Raw genomic sequence first — 19,246 nt, forward strand, 5'->3', positions numbered from 1 at the left:
TGTTTATTGGTAGTGTACAAGAGATTGTAAGAATGAATACACATAGAAACATATGACCAATTTCTTAAAATGGAAAAAAACGCCCATGGCCGCAAGCGCACACTCTGCAATGTATAAAAACTTAAGGAAAATCGCTTTGGAGGGCGCAGAGCCGTCGGGAAAAAAGAGATCGTAGTGTTGGATCCTCACTCGCATGAACCTGTAATTCGAGGCTTAATTATGAGTTTATTGCAAACATAAATTTGCCAGTAGTTTTTGTAGTTTTGGAAGATTTTTTGCGCCTAAATAACTTACGCGTATGAGTCATAGATCGTATTATTCAATCCGATCACAGTCTTCACATCATTTTTTGGGAAGTATTTGATGTAGAATTCAAGAGAGCGCGCGTTATTATCATCCGCCGGCCCTATGAAAGCCAGAAACTTCCTGGGCAGTAGCCAGTTAATGTCATCATACTTTAGTTTATTATACAAATCATATTCCGATGAATTAAAGCCGACGAAATTAGAGAAATTGAATGTATTCCCTTTAACGATCGTTTGGAAGCAATTCAGCATCTTCAAGACGAATGGACAGATGAATTGAGAGGCGTCAAAAAAGGCCTATAGAAGCCATTTTGATTCTATATAAATTAATAAATCACTTTACTTAAACGATCTAGTCTTTTCAAAAACTTTATGATTTCCTTGGGCAGTATCTTCAAGTAAAGCACGCAAAAGCATCCCATCAAATAGGCAGTATAAGCGTTTCTGTCCGGGTGCGAGGTGGTGTAATACACAATCCCCCTAGCATATTGCTGCAGGTACTTGTTTACTTTCAGACAATACTTATAAAGACAAAGTATGTTCAAAGAACCGAAATCGAAGTAATAGTTCTGATAGATCAGTTCCTCGTCTACAATGAAGTTAGACCAAATTCCTATCGCACTCGAGTCTGCACACTCTGGAGGAGTGCCTCTCAGGACGGCGAAATACAGGGTGTGAGGAGAAATCTCGACGATACGTTTGATTTCCGTTTGGAGATTCTTGAATTGTCGTTCCATGTTGGGGGATTCAGGGAGTTTTTGCAGAAAAGCCAGTGAGCGGAAAATTGGAGGAGGTAATTTATTAAAACTGCCAAAACGATATCGTTAAGGTAGTGTTTGTTCATCTTCCAAACTTTGAATTTGCGAAATATGTAATTTTTGATGTAAATTGTGGTGACGCAATTAGTAATGTTAAGAAGCCGTGAAGTGTTTTTTTTTTTCATAGGATAACAGAGCAATTTCTTAAAGTTACTTATTGTTGTAAACTATAGACTTCTGAATCCTAAATTGGGAGGTAAATGCATCCACATGATAATGCATTCCAATCCGACTAAATTATCAATCGATTTTTATGGCCCGTAGGCTGCGAAGACCCCTAGGCATGCCGCACCTTACAGACTTTCGGTTGATTGACAATTTAATCGGTCGCTATTTAATTGTACTACCTTAATAGAGCTTTTATGTGCCATCTCTGGCATTGAAACAACACGCTTAAGTGAAAAAATAACATATATATTTATCTCTTATTCTAATATCCCAGTCTTTATCCTTCCTACAGTTAATAACACATTAAATTCTGCCAAAATTAACACATTCAGACATCTTCCTTCCTCTTTTTAAGAATTCTCTTCCTTAACTCAGAATTTCTCATACCCTGCACTTCCTTGTTTAATATCACTGGATTCTGCATTGTTTGAGGTTGGGCATAAAGCAGGATTACTGTATTAGGGGTAGTTGAAACAACCCTAGGTGCTATTGGGATCTGCTTTGACTCATTATTATCATTAGAGCTTGGCAGTAGCTTTGCATCAATTATAGGTGCACTTTTGACTGGTATAGAGGTCATTTTTACAGTGCCAGTTAAGTTTGTCTCATGCTGTAACTGCTCACAGCAGTTCTTCAGAAACAAAACCATCCCTTTAAGTGTGCTATTTTCTGCCCTCAATTTCTTATTTTCAGCTTTTAATCTCTCAAATTCATCCTGTTTTCGTTTTCGATGCCTGATCTGTGAGGCCTTGTTTGATTCCCTCAGCAATCTCACCCGTTCAATCTCATCAATTTCCTTCTCTTTACTCCCCCTTTTCACAGATTTCTCTACGCATCGAAGACTAACCTTTTCATGAAAATTCACTGTAGAGCTTTCAATTTCCATGTAGTCTGCATCTAAGTCAATAATCAGTCGGTTCTCTTCCTCTGCAGTGTGATCAATGCCTGTAAATGTTGGAGGGGATACACTGCTGCAGTAATTAGTGCTAGTGTCTTCAAGTAAGGGATAAATTTTAGGAGTGTGTAAAGTGGTCTCTTCAGAGGACTTTGGTAGTTGACATACGCTCAAGGGGCTTTCAATTGCTTTTTTAAATTCCTCATCAAATGGGTTGACATTCTGAAGGTCCTGGAACAAGCCTACTTGTTCGCAATTACGAATGAATCTCGTCGGAGTGGGTGTTTCATCTGCCAGTGGACAAATCTCCTAAACTACGCCTCAAATGGCTTTAAATTTAATTTAATTACCTGATTGGGAGTGGCTGTTCAGCCCTAGATTGATGATCATATCTTGCTTCTTTTTATTCCATTCCAGATCATGGATTGACAATGACATGTCGTTAGGTGCAGGTACTGGGTCTTGGGACATCTTCTCTGCCCTTGGAGAACGGTTTGAAAAGGTTTTTAGGGCCTACTTTTAAGGACCCAAAATTCACTGATTTTCTAACCTTAATTTTTTTGTTTACGTATAAGTGTCAAATTTGAAGTTTGATGCACTGTAGTAAAATGGCTGCCATAGTAGTCGTAAAAACTTCAATTCACGAACTCAATTATGTGCCTTTTGATCGAAACAATCAACGTGTTAAAAAGAGATCGATATATAATCTCATTTGAAATGAAATAAATCAATACTTTCTTAAAGACAACGTTCCCCTTACGCTGCAATTTGGCATTGTCGCGTGTGATTTTTTCAATCCAGACGAAATGTATAAACATCCGCCTGATTTTCCTCGTTTTTCCAGCATTTTTCGCGATCTTGGGGCCCCTAGGGCTATACCCTACGTAATCGACATTTTAGCGTATTGAAAGTCGCCCTAGTTGTGTCGGAAAACCCCAGAAATTTCACGTAAACTCAGCTCAAACCCTGTAGCCCTTCGAAGTTTCCTTGACAAGGAATAGTTGATTTGCTTTCTCTGGGTTTAATTGGGGTTAAATCAGCTTAAGAAGTGCGAAAAAGGCTTGTTTACGCGTTAAATCAGAATGGTAAGTAATTGTATGTATCTAAAAACTCCTGCAGAATAAAGCATAGTGGGGTACATGGCCCTCCTTGAAAGTTCTTTTGTGTTTGGTATAACCTCCCAAATTTCAGCCCCCCCCTTCACTATTTTGTGTCACTTTAAACTAACCCTCAAGTTTTGAACTTGGCAAAGAGTATTCACATTTGTTTCTGGCCCTTGTAGCAGGTGGATGACCCACCCTATCTATCAGTAGGCACAGCGGTCAGTGCAAAATACAAAGGGGCATTTTGTGAGGCCAAAGTGAGCAAAGTGGACAGAGTGGTTAAGTGCAAAGTAACATTCAAACAAAGTGGCCTAGGTGGTGCCACTGTGTCTGACAATGAGATTAGGGGCACCCTCCGAGTGGGCCAGCAAGTGCTCGTCAAACACCTGGACCATAAGGAGCTGGTCGAAGCCACCATCACTAAAATACAGGACTGCAGCCAGTATACTGTTGGTGAGTTTTTCATGTTTTTTTTTTGACATTACATTTCAATAAGATGATTGTAACCAGTTTTTGATGATGGGGACATTACAACCCTCCGGAGGACTGCCCTTTGTTTGAAGAGTGGGAGACATTTTAACGAAAGTGAGTCCTTAGATCAGCTGCCATTGACGCATCCAGAACATTTCGGGATTCCAGTAATGGGTGGTCGGAAAGGCAGGAAGAATAAGTTGTTGAAGTAATTATTTTTTAATTGTTTTTCAGTCTGTTATAATCCATGCAAAGACAGTTGCTTGTTGAGTTATGTACCTAAATTTGGCCCCACTAGAACCCCTTAGATTGACCTATTTTCATAAAACTTAAAGAGTCTATAGGGAAAAATAAATATGTCCTGTATATTTGAAGCAGATTGTTCGTTTTTTTATATTTTGTTTGAAAATAATGGTTTATACAAAAGTAGGAGTTGTTGAAGTGATGGACTTGCATACTATTCTCAGTTAAAACCAACTGAAAATAACATACAGCCTTCACTAAGGGTTTGCATAAAAACCTTTGTTAATGTTTCAGTGATAAATCATTGTCATTAGAGAGGTCAAGAGAGAAAACATGATTAGAAAAGGGAAAATTAACAGAACTAATATGTATGGAATGTGAACATGTAAAATGTGTGAAAATTCTACATCTCAATGCTCAGGAATGACAGTGGTTTTAGATGAGTAAATCATCATGTGAAAAAGTTGGTTTGAGGTAAGTAATTGGTGTTATGGTGAATGTTATTCTCAGTTTTAACTCAGAATAGTATGCAATTCCACTGTTCCAAGAAGTCCTACTTATGTGCGAAGGATTATACCCAAACAAGGGAATAAAAAAACAGGAATTTCTAGGCTTTCCAATGAGGCTCATATTGTTTCAGTAAATTGAGTAATTTAATTTTTGACTAGAATTTTTTAACATTTGTTTTCGAATTGAAGATTTTTCCCATGTTAAGTAAGGAAATTAATCCTGCTCCTACCACAACTCTAAATTTAACTAAAATTATTAGAATTTTAAAGTTTATAGAGGGATTTCTAGACATTTGGCTATTAGAACTCTTTTTGAAGTAAATTAATAAATAATGTCTTTGCAATAATTGTTCATGTCTTTTTCTCTGTGTTTGAGACTGAAACCGCTATTCTAGGAGTGAAAGCAGCGACGAAGAATTAGAGGACGACAATGAGCCCGGCTTTGAGGGCTACAGCCAAGACATAGGCCGCGTGGTCAGCGTGGAGACAGGCGAAAACAAACGCGGCAGGGAAAAGTGGTTTCCCGGCCTAATCGTAATTCCTTCAGCGCAACCCACCGTAAAGATTAACACGAAAAACGAGTTTTTGATCAGATCTTTCCGGGATGATCGATAGTAATTTCTAATCAATTATAATTGAACTGAGTTAAAATTTTTCAACTGAAAATATTTTTCCAGCTATACAGTCCCGAAGAAGGAGGTCAGTGAATTTAAGCGTGACGAAAAGATTGATAGTCCAGGATTATTGGAAGCCATGCAGAAGACTTTGAAGTACCTGGACTCCAATGAGCTGCCTCTGCATTGGGAAAAAAGCTCGCTGTTCAACGTTTCCGCAGACAGTGACAGTGACGACAACGTTAGCGATGAGAGCGACGAGGAACAGAGCGAGGAGAAAGACCGCTTTGTAGCGCAGCTCTACAAGTACATGGACGATTCTGGCACACCCCTGAACAACACTCCAACCATCGCTGGCAAAGACATCGACCTGCACCGGCTTTTCCGCGTGGTGCACAAGATGGGCGGATACAATCGCGTATCCAATCAAACCAAATGGAAGTCTGTAGCAGGGCGGATGCGAGTGCCCGTCAATCAGAATGCCTTCAATCAGCTGAAGGGAGTTTACAAAAAGTGCTTGCTGAGTTACGAAGGTTTTTTCCGAACGCTGGGCGTCACAATGAGCAATCCAGCAAGACCCATTAAGAAGGACAAAGGAAGAAGTCTCATTCGGGACAAGAATCGAACACCTAGTAAGTTGGGTTTGTATCTCATTGAGACACAGTGGAAATCACTTGCTAAAAGTTTGTATAAAAATGTGTAACAGCCAATACATTAAAATTCTTCATAGATTTTCTCTTCAGTTTTAATTAGTGTTTTTTTTTTAGTAAGTAGCCCCCGTCCAGAAAGGGACGATGATGTCTCAGATAAATCTTCAGAACGCAAAACTCCGTTACCTATCGAAAAACTTGAGCCCAAACCCGCCAAAAAGAAGCCAGAGAAAGAAGCAAATACCCCGAAGAAAGCCTTAAGTGACGCTGGAGACACTCCTTCTACCTCAGGGATTCGCCCTAAGCGTTTCGAAACTGCCCCTGGCTCCGCGTCCAAGACTTTTCCCCCAAAAGACCAACCCACAACCAAGAAACTTGTCAAACCTGCACAGGGAGAAAAAGTGAAGGTTGTGGTGGAAAAACTTGAGGCTCTACCTTCTTCCCTAATAGGTAGAAAAGAAGAAAAAGTGCAGTTTACACGATCCAAGTCTTTGACTCATATGGGAAAAGTGACGGTGACTACGAGGCAAAGAGAAGCTCCTGCGGGAGCTACTAAGCCTACAGCAGTAAAAATCATAAAAAAAAGTGGTCTAGAGGAGAAGAAAGGGAAAATTTTGTTGGATACTCTACCTAGCGTCTACATGGGAGATAAACTCATTGTCTATTACGGCCCGACTAACGAGTCTAAAGTGACTTATGAAGCCAAGGTTGTGGATATTGATAGAGACCAAACGGGGCCTGTGTATTTGGTGCATTACACCGGATGGAACACACGGTATGATGAGTGGATCCCAGCGAATCGTATAGCCGAAAATCTGACGTCTGGTGTCAAGTCTAAGAAGTCTTGCAAGGTGCCCGCACCTGTCAACGTCAAACCTTCAACCTCCTCTGGCAATAAGAATACAAAGAAAAGCCGCGTTTCTTCAATATCAAGCAGTCGAGAAGATAAAACTCCAAGATCAACAACTCCTTCGAGTGTGACTTCATCAGGAAGTGTCGCGAAAAGCCCTGCAGCTCCAGTGGTGCGTTCTAGTCGCCTTGCAGCGAAACTCGAAGCTAAAAGACGAAGACCTTCGGATCTTTCGGAAAGCGAAAGCTCTGAGAGTGAAGCGGAACTGCCTAGAACACGTAGCGGCAGCCTCAAATCTGAGGAATTAGACGTAAAAACATATCGCAAGCGTACCTCACGCGGGACACCTAAACCCACTCAAAAGCGCTCTAAATCTGAGGACGAAAACGAGTCTGAAAAGCCTAAAGAGAAACGCAGCAGGCGCAACAAAAAATCTTCTCCTGAAGAAAGTGCTTCAGATGAAGACAGCAATGAGGTCAAAGGTCGCGATTTTGACTTAAACCAAATCCGATCGGAGCTCAAGGGCTTTTCCAAGGCATTAAAAGTTCCGGCTTTATCTCAACCCAAAGAAACTTCTTCCTCGTCCGAAGATTCTCAAGAAAAACCTCCAGAACTCAAAAAGGAAGTCACAGTGGAAGTTTTAAAAATTGAGGAAGAGGAAGAGGAAGCAAAACCTCCACAACCTCCTCCTTCGCCCAACTCCGAAGACATTTACGAGTTCAAGGAGCCGGAACCTTTCGAATTCGAAACGCGGGCTAAGTTGGGCGAGGACAAAAGCGGAAAGAAGAGACTGCCAAGACTCTTTGGCTCTCTCTCTCCTGGCAAAAGTGAAAGTAAGCTGGATCTGCCTGAACCAAGAACATATTCTAGGGTACCCAAAAGGAGACACGTTTCCGAAGACGAAGAAGAGGACGATTTGATCGAGGAGGAGGAGGAGGAGGACGAAGAATTGACGGGCTTGAATATCGAGAAGAATCTGGATCCCTTTGATAAACTCATAGAGTCACCCAACTTCAATTTGGTAAAAACCTCACCCGAAAAGGGCAGCGATAGCAAAGGCGCGGTAAGTGGACTTGTTTTTTTTTTTCAAAGAATCCTTACCCTTTATCGGCCTTAAATATGTATACTTAAATTACTATTTTTAAACTACCTTAAACCTCGGGTATTATAACGTCATTTTTTTGCCGATCGTCACTGTGGTGTCAAAATGATATTTAAGTCTTATTTGGTGTCAAAATGACTTAGCAAAACACTGCTGCAATACTTATTTTTAACACAAGCACGTGTCAGCTTAATGCTATTTTCATGCAGGGTATGTTCTAAAACTCGGCTATTTATAATTATCTAATTATTAGCTGTGGGGTAATGTTACGGCGACCGATAAGACAGCCTCTTATCTGCCAAAATTCTCCAAATTAGATAAGATTTTGTGTTTATTTGCCCATTTAGTAGGTTGCTGACTACCTGCAATGAACCCGAACATTGTTTTAGGGTCTATTTTCGGACGCGCTGTTCAAAGAACTCCCGGAGACCTCCGACGAGTACAGCAGGGACATGGAGTTATCCGACTGCGAGTCGCAGACACAAATCTTTGCTCGAGAAGATACATTGTTCTCTACCGCTTTTTCCAAGTCGCCGCCCGATCGGGTTACTCCTGATTTTTCCAGCAGCAAAACCGACGAGGGCAAAACGACTACGAATAGCGACGACGAAGACATTCAAGCACAGATTCAGCGAGTAATCGCCCTTAGCTCCTCCACTGACGAGGATAGCGCGGACCTTCCCGTTGTTAAACCTGAAAAATCACCCACTCCGCCTCCTGCAACTCCCAGCAAAATAATCACTGTCCTAGGACAAGCCGTGACAGCCCCTCCTGAGCCGAATGATCAAATTAAAAATGAAGACCTGACAGAGGATCATTCCCAAGAGGAATCACCACCTCCAAGCAAAATCGAACCTACTCCTATTGACCCTCCACCAGCGCCTCCCTCACCTAAGAAACCTATTGACCCAGCTCTGCAAGAGACCGATAGCTCCCTTCTAGAATCCATTGTCTCCAAACCACCTCTCATCCTCAATCCCAAACTAGACGACACAGGGAAAGAACTAACAGTCAAGACTGGCACTCGAATCGCCGACTCTATTTTGCAAAAATTCAACTTTATCAAGAGTCAATCATCTGCAACCAATGTCAAGAGTGAGATCAGTATTAGTAGCGCAACAGAACCGCAGCCTTCTACGTCTGCACAGTTGCCAGTGGTAAAGGAAGAAGTGAAGAAAGTGGAGCAGAGGGCGTCGTTGTCCCCCGTGGCCACGACGTCCTCTGTGAAGGTGGAAGTAACGGAATGTCGCCGCAAAAAGCGGGTGAAGAGTAAAGCGATCATCGAAGAATCGGACAGCGAGAGCAGCGGCTCGGAGAACTTGGTGATCGGGCTGGAAGGTGATGATGGAGACTCGAGGACCAGTTCGTCAAATAAACCTCTAGCGGAAAGTAAAGGGGCGGACAGTAATGCGTCAGTGCAGGTAAAAATGATTTGCTATTTCCCTCCCCGTCTCAATACTCAGTATTAGCGTTCTCTCTTTATTATATTCATTTTTCTCATTCTTCCACATCTATGTGACATAGAAAGTTCATTTCTTTTTAAGTTTATGCAATTCTCATGCATTATGTTATATGTTATGCAGTTTACAATTAGCATTAATTTTGCTAATTTTAAACATCATAATAAAAATTTTGAAATGTAAAAAATCACAGAAAACCAACACGATAACTGACGACTCCGAATCACAAACGACAGTCGAAGAACCTCAACATAGCTTCATCTTCGACAATATTTTACCGAAAGATGACGTTGAAATGACTCCTCCTGCTGCTCAACCATGTGACGTGACCGTGACCCCCAAGGAGCTCGATGAGACAAAAATAGAGGCTAAACTAGAGGAATGTGAACCAGTTAAAGAGGAACCCAAGGAGGAGGATCCTGCTTTGCACTCTTTGCTTTTGTGTGAGGAAGAGATTCCTAGGAGCCCTGCTCCGTCGTCGGAACCTTCAGGAAGTGGAGACCCTCCCTCTTCGACATCACAAGTACATGAAATGCCCTTCGCTAGTGCTCCTGGTAGCAGTAAAATGCTATTGGAACCACCGAAAAAGCTTCATCCGCCTCCATTGCTGATGCCTCCAGTGGAGCGGACGGTAGATGCTCAGGCTGTCATCGAGAATACTCCTCCCACTACTCCTGAGAGCACCATCAGTAATTTATCTCCCCGAGGGTATGTGGATCTTTCAATAGCCTTTGCAAATTTTAATGGTACATTACAGGGATAATGGGAACATTTCTCCTAACTCAAATGACAGTAAATCTATAGAAGGAGAACCTGGTTTCGGCAGCAGGAAAGTATCTCCTTACAGCGAGGAGGACACGCAGATTGGCGGTGACTTGCCACCAGCCCGAAAGCCTCCAGATACATTCGGTGGACCCCCGATGGGGTACCGAAAAAGGCGGCGGTCGCTGCGTAACTCCGAGGATGGACCATCGGGGGTACCCCCCATGAAACGGGGAAGAAAAACCAGAGCGAGACGGGAGAGTGATAGCGATGATGCCAGTGAGCATTCCGTGGCTGGCAGCGGCTGTGGAGGCACCACTCCCGGAAGCATCAATTCAGTGTACGAAAGATCTGCGCGCTCTCCTAGACCGTCCAAGTACAATTTCTTCGTGGAGTTTGGTAAGTTGATGGGCAAAGAAGAGAGAATTGGACGTGGAGAATGTTTGGTTGTAGACCCGAGTCTAGACAGCAGTCAGAGGATTGCGGTGCTGCAACAAAAGCTGCAAGAGCTGCGAAAAACATATGCAGATGTCAAAGCCGAGCTAGCGGCTGTGGAACGCAGGCGGAAAAAGCTTCGACGGCGGGAAAGGGAAGGTAAGTACTTTATCCCGTTTCTGTACTTCTCCGCCTTGATTATAAGTTCTACTCCTCTCCTCCTTCATTCTGTTCCTGGAGTTTTCCTGTTTTTTCGGTAGTTCTCCCGTCATCGCCTATACTTCAGCTGTTACTCCCGTCGTCCATTCTCCTCCTATGATGGTCCGTCCCTCGTCCTTTCCGTTTTTCCCGTTATCCGTTATGATTCTTCTGTAATCTCGTTTATTCGTCCAGTCTCCTTTTATGCGTTACCTGTCAATGGCTTTGTCTATTTTATTTATCCCGCCATCTTTCCCGTTTCTCTTCTCTCAACCAAAATCCATTCATTCACTTCTTCCTCATTTCCACTCTTGGTATCTGTACTCTTTGGTTTCAGCTCTGAAAACATCAAAGCAAGATATGGCATGTTCGTGACAAAAGTCGAAGTTAGCGCCGCACGAGCTGATCGTCAAGATTGCTCTCGGATCTCCCTTTTGAAGGTTGTGCGCAGAAGTCGAACTTCAAAAAATTTCGGCAACAAATTCTGCATCATCAGACCCACTCCCTAAGCTGTAATTTTCCTGTAAATGTCATTAGTTTTAAGATGTTTTTCTGCTAATCTCCACGTAATCGAGCAGAACATTAATTGTTTATGGTTGCAATGTTTGTGTACAGAGGGCGTTGTTTTCGGACATTTTCAAGTTTTGATCTGATTTTTGTCTTTCCGACAAAGACTCAAATTTAACTATATTCGTTGTATTATATGGTGGTACGCGTTATTCTCCAGACGCGGCAGGGATGTAAATCCCGACCTGAATAATCGAAATTGGGGATTCGGGTCGGGAATTGGTCGAAAATTCTTGCGGCAAATGGACGTCCGGAGACGAGGCAATATTTTTTATAATTTTGATTGATTTTCGAATAAAATCCGTAAAAATTAACAGTTGTTTCATCCGATGTTTACCTCTTTTTTCCTTTTTAATAATGTGTAAAAACGAAAAATGGGAAAAAAGGAAGAATTAGAGCCGGTTTTTTCCTTGATAATATGGTTTGAAATTTAAAATCTTATTTTATGTGAATTGATGACTTCATGTACAACTGGTTTTAAACCGTTTGCAACAACATTGAGCATACGTATTTGGACTAGATTAAAACAAAATTCATGTGAATCGTCAACTCAAGATGTCGTTTTCAGAACTACACATTTTCGAGGATTTGAATAATGTCGTTGCAATTCAAATGCGATTTGAAAACATGAATTAATGCGCTTATCAATAAAAAAACAACTTTTAACAACGTGTGCTTTGGTTATAAAAAGAAGCAAAGTTGCACATGATTTTAAAAACGCAAAAAAAACTGACTCGGAGGAGAGGATAAAAGAGTGTGAATGACAATCAAGGGTAAGAGGTAGAACGTGAGCGATAGAGAGAAAAACTAGCTCTAACTATTTTTTTAAAAGAGAAAAATGTATGAGGGATGCAAAAAGACGAAAGAAAGAGATACCCAAGATAACTTTCTTCAGCAAGAAATAGACGAGAGGGAGAAAACAAGCATAAAAGAGAGTTGCGATTATGTTGGAAAGAAAGAAACTAGGTTTTGTTTTCTATTCCTCCTAATAGTGATAATTGTAAACACTCAAATATACCTTTCCATCCAAAATCTGTTCGAATAGACTTAAACTCAAGATAGCAACGAAGAAAACATGTAGGAACATGTCAGAGAAAAGTTCCACACTTCAGGACACATATCCAGACTTGTTTTGTTATTTTTTCGAGAAGGTAAGACAGGTTTGAGGTAAAGACAAATATACTTTATTTGTCTAAAAACGAAAAATGAAAAATAAGTCGTCGTTTATCATCCAATATTGCGAAAAATCATACAGGCTTTGAGAAAGGACATCACTGATTTTCATGGATATTAAAAAATCTTAATTTGAAATACTGTAAAAATCAGTGCCGTACCGAAAACAGTAAAAAAATATAAAAGAAAAAATTTATAGCTTATACCTAAAAAATTTAGGATTCAGTACAATCTCCAAGAAAAGATGTATGCTACTGATATTCATGAACAATGAAGCCTTATAATTATTATTCACTATACATGCAAAAATCAAGGTCGTACCAAAAGGGGGTTAAAAAGTGAAAACCCCACAGGCAAAGTCGTATTTTACTACTGAAAATTGTTATGAAAAAGAGGGGATGTCACTGATTGTCACGAATGTTGATAGTTCGTAAATTCGAATTTCACAGCATTGCCATAGAAAAATTACGATTATACCGAGAAAGAAATGAGAATTTAATAAAATCGAATTTTTCTTGACAATAAATTAGATTTTATATTACTTAATTTGATCAAGACCACTAACGAAGAACGCCACTGATTTCCAGAAATATTGAAATTCAACATGTTCTGTCCGGTTAATCCGGTTCATGGCAGACAGGAGTGCGATTAAAATATGAAACAAGAAATCAAATGTATGACAAAACAGCTGAAATTCGACAAAGACATGAAGCAACTTGAGTTTGCTACATCGAAACCTGGCAAAACACGTCATGTTATTTGCTACTAAAGGCCTATTTTGGCGGGATTTTCTATCAGAACAAAGCTCCATCTATGCCGTGATGTGCAGGCAACGCAAAGGGGCCCGTTTCGAAGCTAAAATCGACCGTAAGAGCGTCATGAGAGAACGAGCGACAGCGGTGGGACCGGAGGTCCCCTCGGCCCCTTGTTCATGGGTTTAAGGCCCTCTATAGCCACTCCAGGCCGATATATCTGCCATCGACCAAAATTTGCAACTTCCAATTTAGCATCGCCGATTTCAATGATCTTTCAAGGTGGCGAGTACTCTGACGCTGGAAATAATGAAATCGGTATCATTCGCTTAAATAATTGAACATTTCTCGACAGACAAAAGTCTATAGTAGGCCTGAAGTCAGCGTTGGGCTCGGGGACGTTCAAAATAAACGCGTAAAGGTTGGTTCGGCATCGAGGTCGCACACACCATCAGCACTCTTGATGGCCGAGTAGGTAGGAGCAAAGACGACATATGGCGGTACCGTGAGAGAAAGGAAGACCGTACCATCCGCCCGTTTGTCTTTTATTTTAGGAATGTTCTAAAACGACGGGCTTTTGTTTATAGGCCGCCGGAACGGTGACGCTGGAGGCGCATATGCGTCGCAGGCGGCCTCTTTGACATCTCAAGAAAGTTACCGAAATATGAATTTTTAAACAATAAAAATTGAAAAAAATACGGGGCAAATAAGGTCGAACTTTCCTTGAACATTTGGCAATATGTTTCATCTTCAGGGATCTTAATGTGACTTCGGCTCAAACATGGTTTAGAATGAATGACCTGCCACGAGGTCTATCAGTTGTGTCACGTTGGCAATGCTACATAACAGGTCCAAACATGTTTCACTTCTTATCTAAAAGTTTTAAAATTTTCCCTTGTCATGTTTTTCTATGTCTCATTCTCAGCAATCCAGAAGTCTGTTGAAACACGTTTTGGAAAAAGAAACACACCTGTGCTTCTCGCGGCTTTCTATCGGCGATGCAAAAATCGCAATAAGCTAGAACATGTTGTAACAGTTTAATTTTTCCTTTAAAACTTTATCGATAAATGCGTTTCAATGCCTTTTTGTTTCATTACATTCAAATGTTCAAATTAAAACATTCAATTCACCATTACATTCAATGATTATTCATTCATTTGTTTTATGGAACCGCTTTTAGAAACACTTTTATTATTAATTTCTTCTTGCAGTTCACCTTTTCAATTTCATTTTATAGTTATTCTTACTATAACCTGGTTCATGAATTCTCGTTATCTTTCTTGAAGTTTGTCAGTCCTTTTTGTAAATTTTTTTGTCCTTCTCATTCCTTATTTCTAGATATTTAGGCCTGGAGATTGACGTCATTCGACGTTTTTATTTGCTTTCATTCGCATGTGTTAATACCAATCGGTTGAGATTCATTTTCATGTTAGTTCAAGTTAAGGGGGGTTGGGACGTTACTCCCCCATCTGGAATGACATTTTATTTGTTTTTAATTTGACTTCGCATTCAAAGGAACATTTTTAATTTCTTATTAAGTGCTTATTTTTTGCCTCTAGCCCCTTGACCCCCCCCCCCCCCCCCCATCTTTAAAATATTTCTGGTTACGTCTCTGCCCTGCAAGGTGGTTTCTCCTGATAAAATTTTGGAGTTTTAATTTATCTCAGGCATCTTCAGGATTTTTCAAGTTTTATCCAATTTAATGTTGCGGGCAGCCCTTTCGCCAGTGATTGCGCCGTATATTTCCGTCCGGGATCTTCCTGAAACCACCTCCAAGTTATCTTTTCTGATTTTTTCTACTAAGATCTCCATTTTGTAACAAAAATCCCGTTTTGCTTTCCGTGTTTCCGTAAATTTACTTATTTAGATTACCGGTTTGTGCAGTAGGGAGATCACTTATTCTTTTTCAGGCCTGACTTTTGGTACTCTTTTTATCAATTTCGCGCCCTCATTAGAGATGAGATGTTGTGTTCCCTATTTGCTCTTCTCACCAGCATTTTTTATTTATTCCCTTATAGGGAATGTTAAATATCTGAGATTTACTAAAGCATTTGTAACTCTACGGACCACCCATATAATCACTTTATCGACCAGTCATTGAGGAATTACCATCCTTTGGAACTATCGACCACCCTTTGGTGACTACCACCCTTGAGGCTATTGACCATCCGTATTTAATTTGTCAATATATTTCCCCAGAATTTTCCCAAAGCACATCGAGCAATATTTTTATTTCATTATTATGACAAATAAAGCGTGTCAATGTCCAGACGTGTTATACAATTCACCTCAAGTTTTTAACTGTTAAACATGTTTCAAAGGGAGAGACTATCGTTGCTCTGTATCCATTATCTGTCACGTTCGAAATTTCTAACTCTTTCTTGACATATTTCTGTTGATATTGCATCGAATTAGACTAAGATCTAACCTGAACTAATTTATTTTTGAACATGATTTACTCTCCAACACTTCGCTGTTTAACTCATGGATGTCAAGTTACATCCTGTTATTAATACCGTAGAAGAGACTTCACTAAAACAGGTTGTATAGTGATTTTATGCGGGCTAGACCATGTCGTTGGAATATTTTGTTTATTACATATTTAATCAAACAGTTTATATTACTTGAAATGCTTAAACTTCCTTGAAAGTTTGCACTTCAACTTTTCAGTGATTTTGAATATGCATTTTGCATAATAGCTTTTCAGAACCACTCGAATTTGCCGTTCGCAGTGCAATGTTCCTGTGAGTTTGAGTTCTACATGTTTTGAGTGCTAATTCAGATAATTTGCACAGCGATTTCTAATTAGTAATTTCGAATATTTACACAATTTGCACTATTCCTAAATTCAATTTTTTTTGACGTTCCAACAGTTCACACAGTACTGTGTACAGTTTGCACCTATGTAACTATAACTTTTTATGATATCCGGATTTGCAGTTTGCACGTTTCTTCAGACAGTTTACACTAAAATTTCATTCGGTTATGTTATGTGATATTTGCATCAAATTCTAGTTAGGAGAAAATCTGTTTAGACAGCGTTTATGCTGCAGAATTTACGGTTTTAGCATTGGACTTTAACGTTCAAATCCACGTGTTGTTTTCAAATTATTTTATAGCTTAATATTGAAAATCCACAATAACATGTTTTGTCAAGTTATGTATTTAAACTGGACATGTTTCGCCATGTTTTCAACCATACTTTACCCTCATTTCGAAACAGTAAGTTAAATCGTTGGGAGCGTTTTACGACCCTTCCTGAAGGGGAAGAAAACTATGGTGGAAAGACCCTCTTAGGGCGCCAAAGTTGAGGCACATGGGGCGTCCCGGATCGATGAGATGGGACGTATTTTTAGAACTCCGCCAGCGGTCGCTGTCGGCAGGACAAAGACACGAAGAGAGTGAAAGAGAGACGACCGATATTTCCCTTATTCTGGCCGATCTAATTCACGCATTACGCAGGCTCATCTTCGATTTCTTGCCGCGAAAATTTTCAGGGTAAATATTCCTAAAGTAGTACTTTTCTAGTATCAAAAATTAAGACGCAAAATTAGTAGGAACTGGATCAATTTCTCAAAGTACAGCGCTAGTGCAAGGCGCACCTTATCGCATCCTGGCAAGGCGAGTTCAACAAATAACACACAATATGGCGTCTTATCTTGTTTGTTTTATATTTTAAAAATAAGTACCGCGCGGTACCAAAGTTATCTAAGGCGCAATGAGGTCGCGGCGTGATCCGCCCTGTATCGTATCTAGCGTTCATATACCGGGTGGTACTCTCAAATCAAATAGAATAATACACGGTAGTGATTACAAAACACTACGGTTGCAAGTTTAGAGGACCCGGAATCGTATTCTGATGATATCGATATCAGAATTTCACATTCCAGGGAAGAAAATGCGGTATATCAATTGCAGAAAACCGCACTAGTAGATTTTATATAACAAAATCTAGGTTTTTCAGAAAGATGCGGCCAATTATCGATTTCTAATTTTTGAGGTTATGACGGCTCAATGTCGATATTGCTACGCCTTCTCTGAGTTAAGACATGCAGTTTACTCATTAGTGTAAACAGTTTGCTCTGTTTCACACTTGAAATTTAAAGTCAGTTTGGACTGTCGCTTTTTCAACCCTGGAACATGCAGTTTGCATGTCATTCTCGATAGTGTGCACTTTTTTCTTCCTGAGAATTTTTCATATGTCTTGGAACGATTCGCACTGTTTTGCCTCATGCAGTTTACACCACATGTTCTTGTGGTTTAAAAACGCAGTTTGCACTGTCATCTTATCGATCGCCGAATTGAGGTTTGCATGTCTCTAAGGTCAGCATGCACTTCCATTTTCTCGCGCATTTCACGATGCAGTTTATATAACGTTTGGAACAGTTTTCTATGACGTTCTTATTTCCAGTTTGCACGGTATATCAGGTCGTTTACGTTGTGGACTCGCTTTATGTATGCGGTCACATTTTAGTGTTACCTTTACGAATGCTTGCATTGAAAGTTTTCAAATGAAATTTCCACGTTTAGTTTTAGTAGATATTTTTAGAGCTTTGTGAGACAGTTTGCACCGAGGGTTTCCTTTGATTTTGAACATGCTGTTTGTACATTGTTTTAGATAAATTGTTCTTTTCATTTAGATGTATCTCAGTGTGTAAATTGAAACCTAACGGAGACAGTTTGTATTGTAAATATTCGGTACAAATACAATTAATATGAAGTATAAAGATTCAAGAATGAAATTTGCAAGGAAGCTGCTTGGCAACCACTCCATTAGTTGCAACTGATTATTACCCGTAGATAGAGAATGAAATTGAACGTAAATTATTACAAAATAAAGCAGAAAATTGAAGAAATTGAGCAAAAAATAGCGCGCGTAAGTGCTCCTGCTTCATCAGTGTCCTTTATCTAACTAAATTTGAATAATAAAATTTTAAATTATGTTTGACTTTGATTCATCTTCCAGGACTATCAAAGTTTCTATGAGATTGAGCAAAAATTTGCGTACAGCTAGATAGTTTGCACCGTTGCTTCTTACTTGAATGTAATCATGCATTTAAAATGTCGTTTGAGACGGTGCAGTTTCGCAATGACTTTTTAGTGCATTCGGCCATATAGCTTGCATCTTTTTTCCAGTATTTCTAAATGGACCCTCCATGTATTTGAAAACACAATTTAAATGTGGCTGATAACAGTGTACGCTGTGACTCTTCTATAAGTTTGAAAATGAGGTTTATATGTTTCTTAGACAGTTTGCGTTTAAGGGTGGGCAGTTTGCATGTTGTTTGAATTACTTCAAACTGCATCTATTCCGTGGGCTCCAATTAGTTCAACTGTCATTATGTCTCTGGTTAGTCATGCAATTTGCTTGCATTTTGAGTCAGTTTGCACCAGGCGTTAAAGTGAGTTTGCACATAGTTTTAGGTAACTTGCAAAATTGTTTCGTCAGAGCCTAATTATACAGTTCACATCTACCTTAAAACACTTTAGACTCTATATATTCTGTGAGCTGGAATGCATAGCTCCCTTCACCGATTTGGACAGTTTGCTTCGTAATTTTATCAGTGTTTGTTTATGCAAAAGTATGTTTGGAACAGTTTACATTGTCACTATTCTGTGAGTTGCAAGGCCAGTTTGTATTATTGATTTAGACAGTTGACACAGTAGTGTTGTCAGAGATTACTTATGCTGTTTTCATGTATTTTGATACAATTTCTACCGTGAAACGTAACTAAGTTTTGTGTGCAGTTTGTATAGGATGTACACCTAGGAATCTAGACACCCCTGATATGTTATTTGAAGTCTCAGAAAATACGTTTATGCAGTGAACATGTATTTTGAAAAAGCTTTCAATATGACTTTTCTGTGAGCTTGAAGACGCAGTTTGCACGTGCTTATTTTATTACTTTTTGGTAATGCAATTTAGATGTATCCTAAGAAATTTGTGTTACATATTTTTGCACATCTGCTTAACAATAGAACTGTAACAGTTTACATTGAGACCATTCTGTAAGTAGTATTGTGGAATTTACACAGAAATTCTATACAGTTTACACTGTGTATTTGTCAGTTTGCGTGTACCATTGCTGTCGAGTTTTTACGAAGAACGTGCAGTTTACACAAACAGTTTGGGATGTAGCTTGATTAAGAATCCGAACATGCAGTTTGTTT

General features: G+C 39.8%; 3 protein-coding genes across 3 annotated transcripts; 1 reads left to right on the plus strand and 2 right to left on the minus strand.

The window, feature by feature from the left end:
- Positions 1–3: 3 nt before the first annotated feature.
- LOC136411038 (dual specificity protein phosphatase CDC14A-like) lies at positions 4–1,042 on the minus strand. Its single transcript, XM_066393442.1, has 3 exons — positions 644–1,042; positions 295–602; positions 4–199 (listed from the first exon to the last, which is right to left on the minus strand). Exons 1-3 carry the CDS (start codon positions 1,040–1,042, stop codon positions 4–6), a joined length of 903 nt encoding a protein of 300 aa, XP_066249539.1.
- Positions 1,043–1,540: 498 nt separating this feature from the next.
- Positions 1,541–2,721, minus strand: Atf-2 (Activating transcription factor-2). The gene is made up of 2 exons (XM_066393078.1): positions 2,537–2,721; positions 1,541–2,476 (listed from the first exon to the last, which is right to left on the minus strand). Exons 1-2 carry the CDS (start codon positions 2,655–2,657, stop codon positions 1,620–1,622), a joined length of 978 nt encoding a protein of 325 aa, XP_066249175.1. The 5' UTR covers positions 2,658–2,721; the 3' UTR covers positions 1,541–1,619.
- Positions 2,722–2,957: 236 nt separating this feature from the next.
- On the plus strand, positions 2,958–11,444 carry LOC136411177 (AT-rich interactive domain-containing protein 4B-like). The gene is made up of 11 exons (XM_066393648.1): positions 2,958–3,271; positions 3,469–3,742; positions 3,800–3,968; positions 4,908–5,126; positions 5,190–5,758; positions 5,894–7,689; positions 8,118–9,149; positions 9,382–9,896; positions 9,946–10,349; positions 10,404–10,544; positions 10,921–11,444. Exons 1-11 carry the CDS (start codon positions 3,269–3,271, stop codon positions 10,956–10,958), a joined length of 5,160 nt encoding a protein of 1,719 aa, XP_066249745.1. The 5' UTR covers positions 2,958–3,268; the 3' UTR covers positions 10,959–11,444.
- The last annotated feature ends 7,802 nt before the right edge of the window (positions 11,445–19,246 follow it).

Source organism: Euwallacea similis, chromosome 9 (genome assembly GCF_039881205.1).
Source record: "Euwallacea similis isolate ESF13 chromosome 9, ESF131.1, whole genome shotgun sequence".
Lineage (NCBI taxonomy): Eukaryota > Metazoa > Arthropoda > Insecta > Coleoptera > Curculionidae > Euwallacea > Euwallacea similis.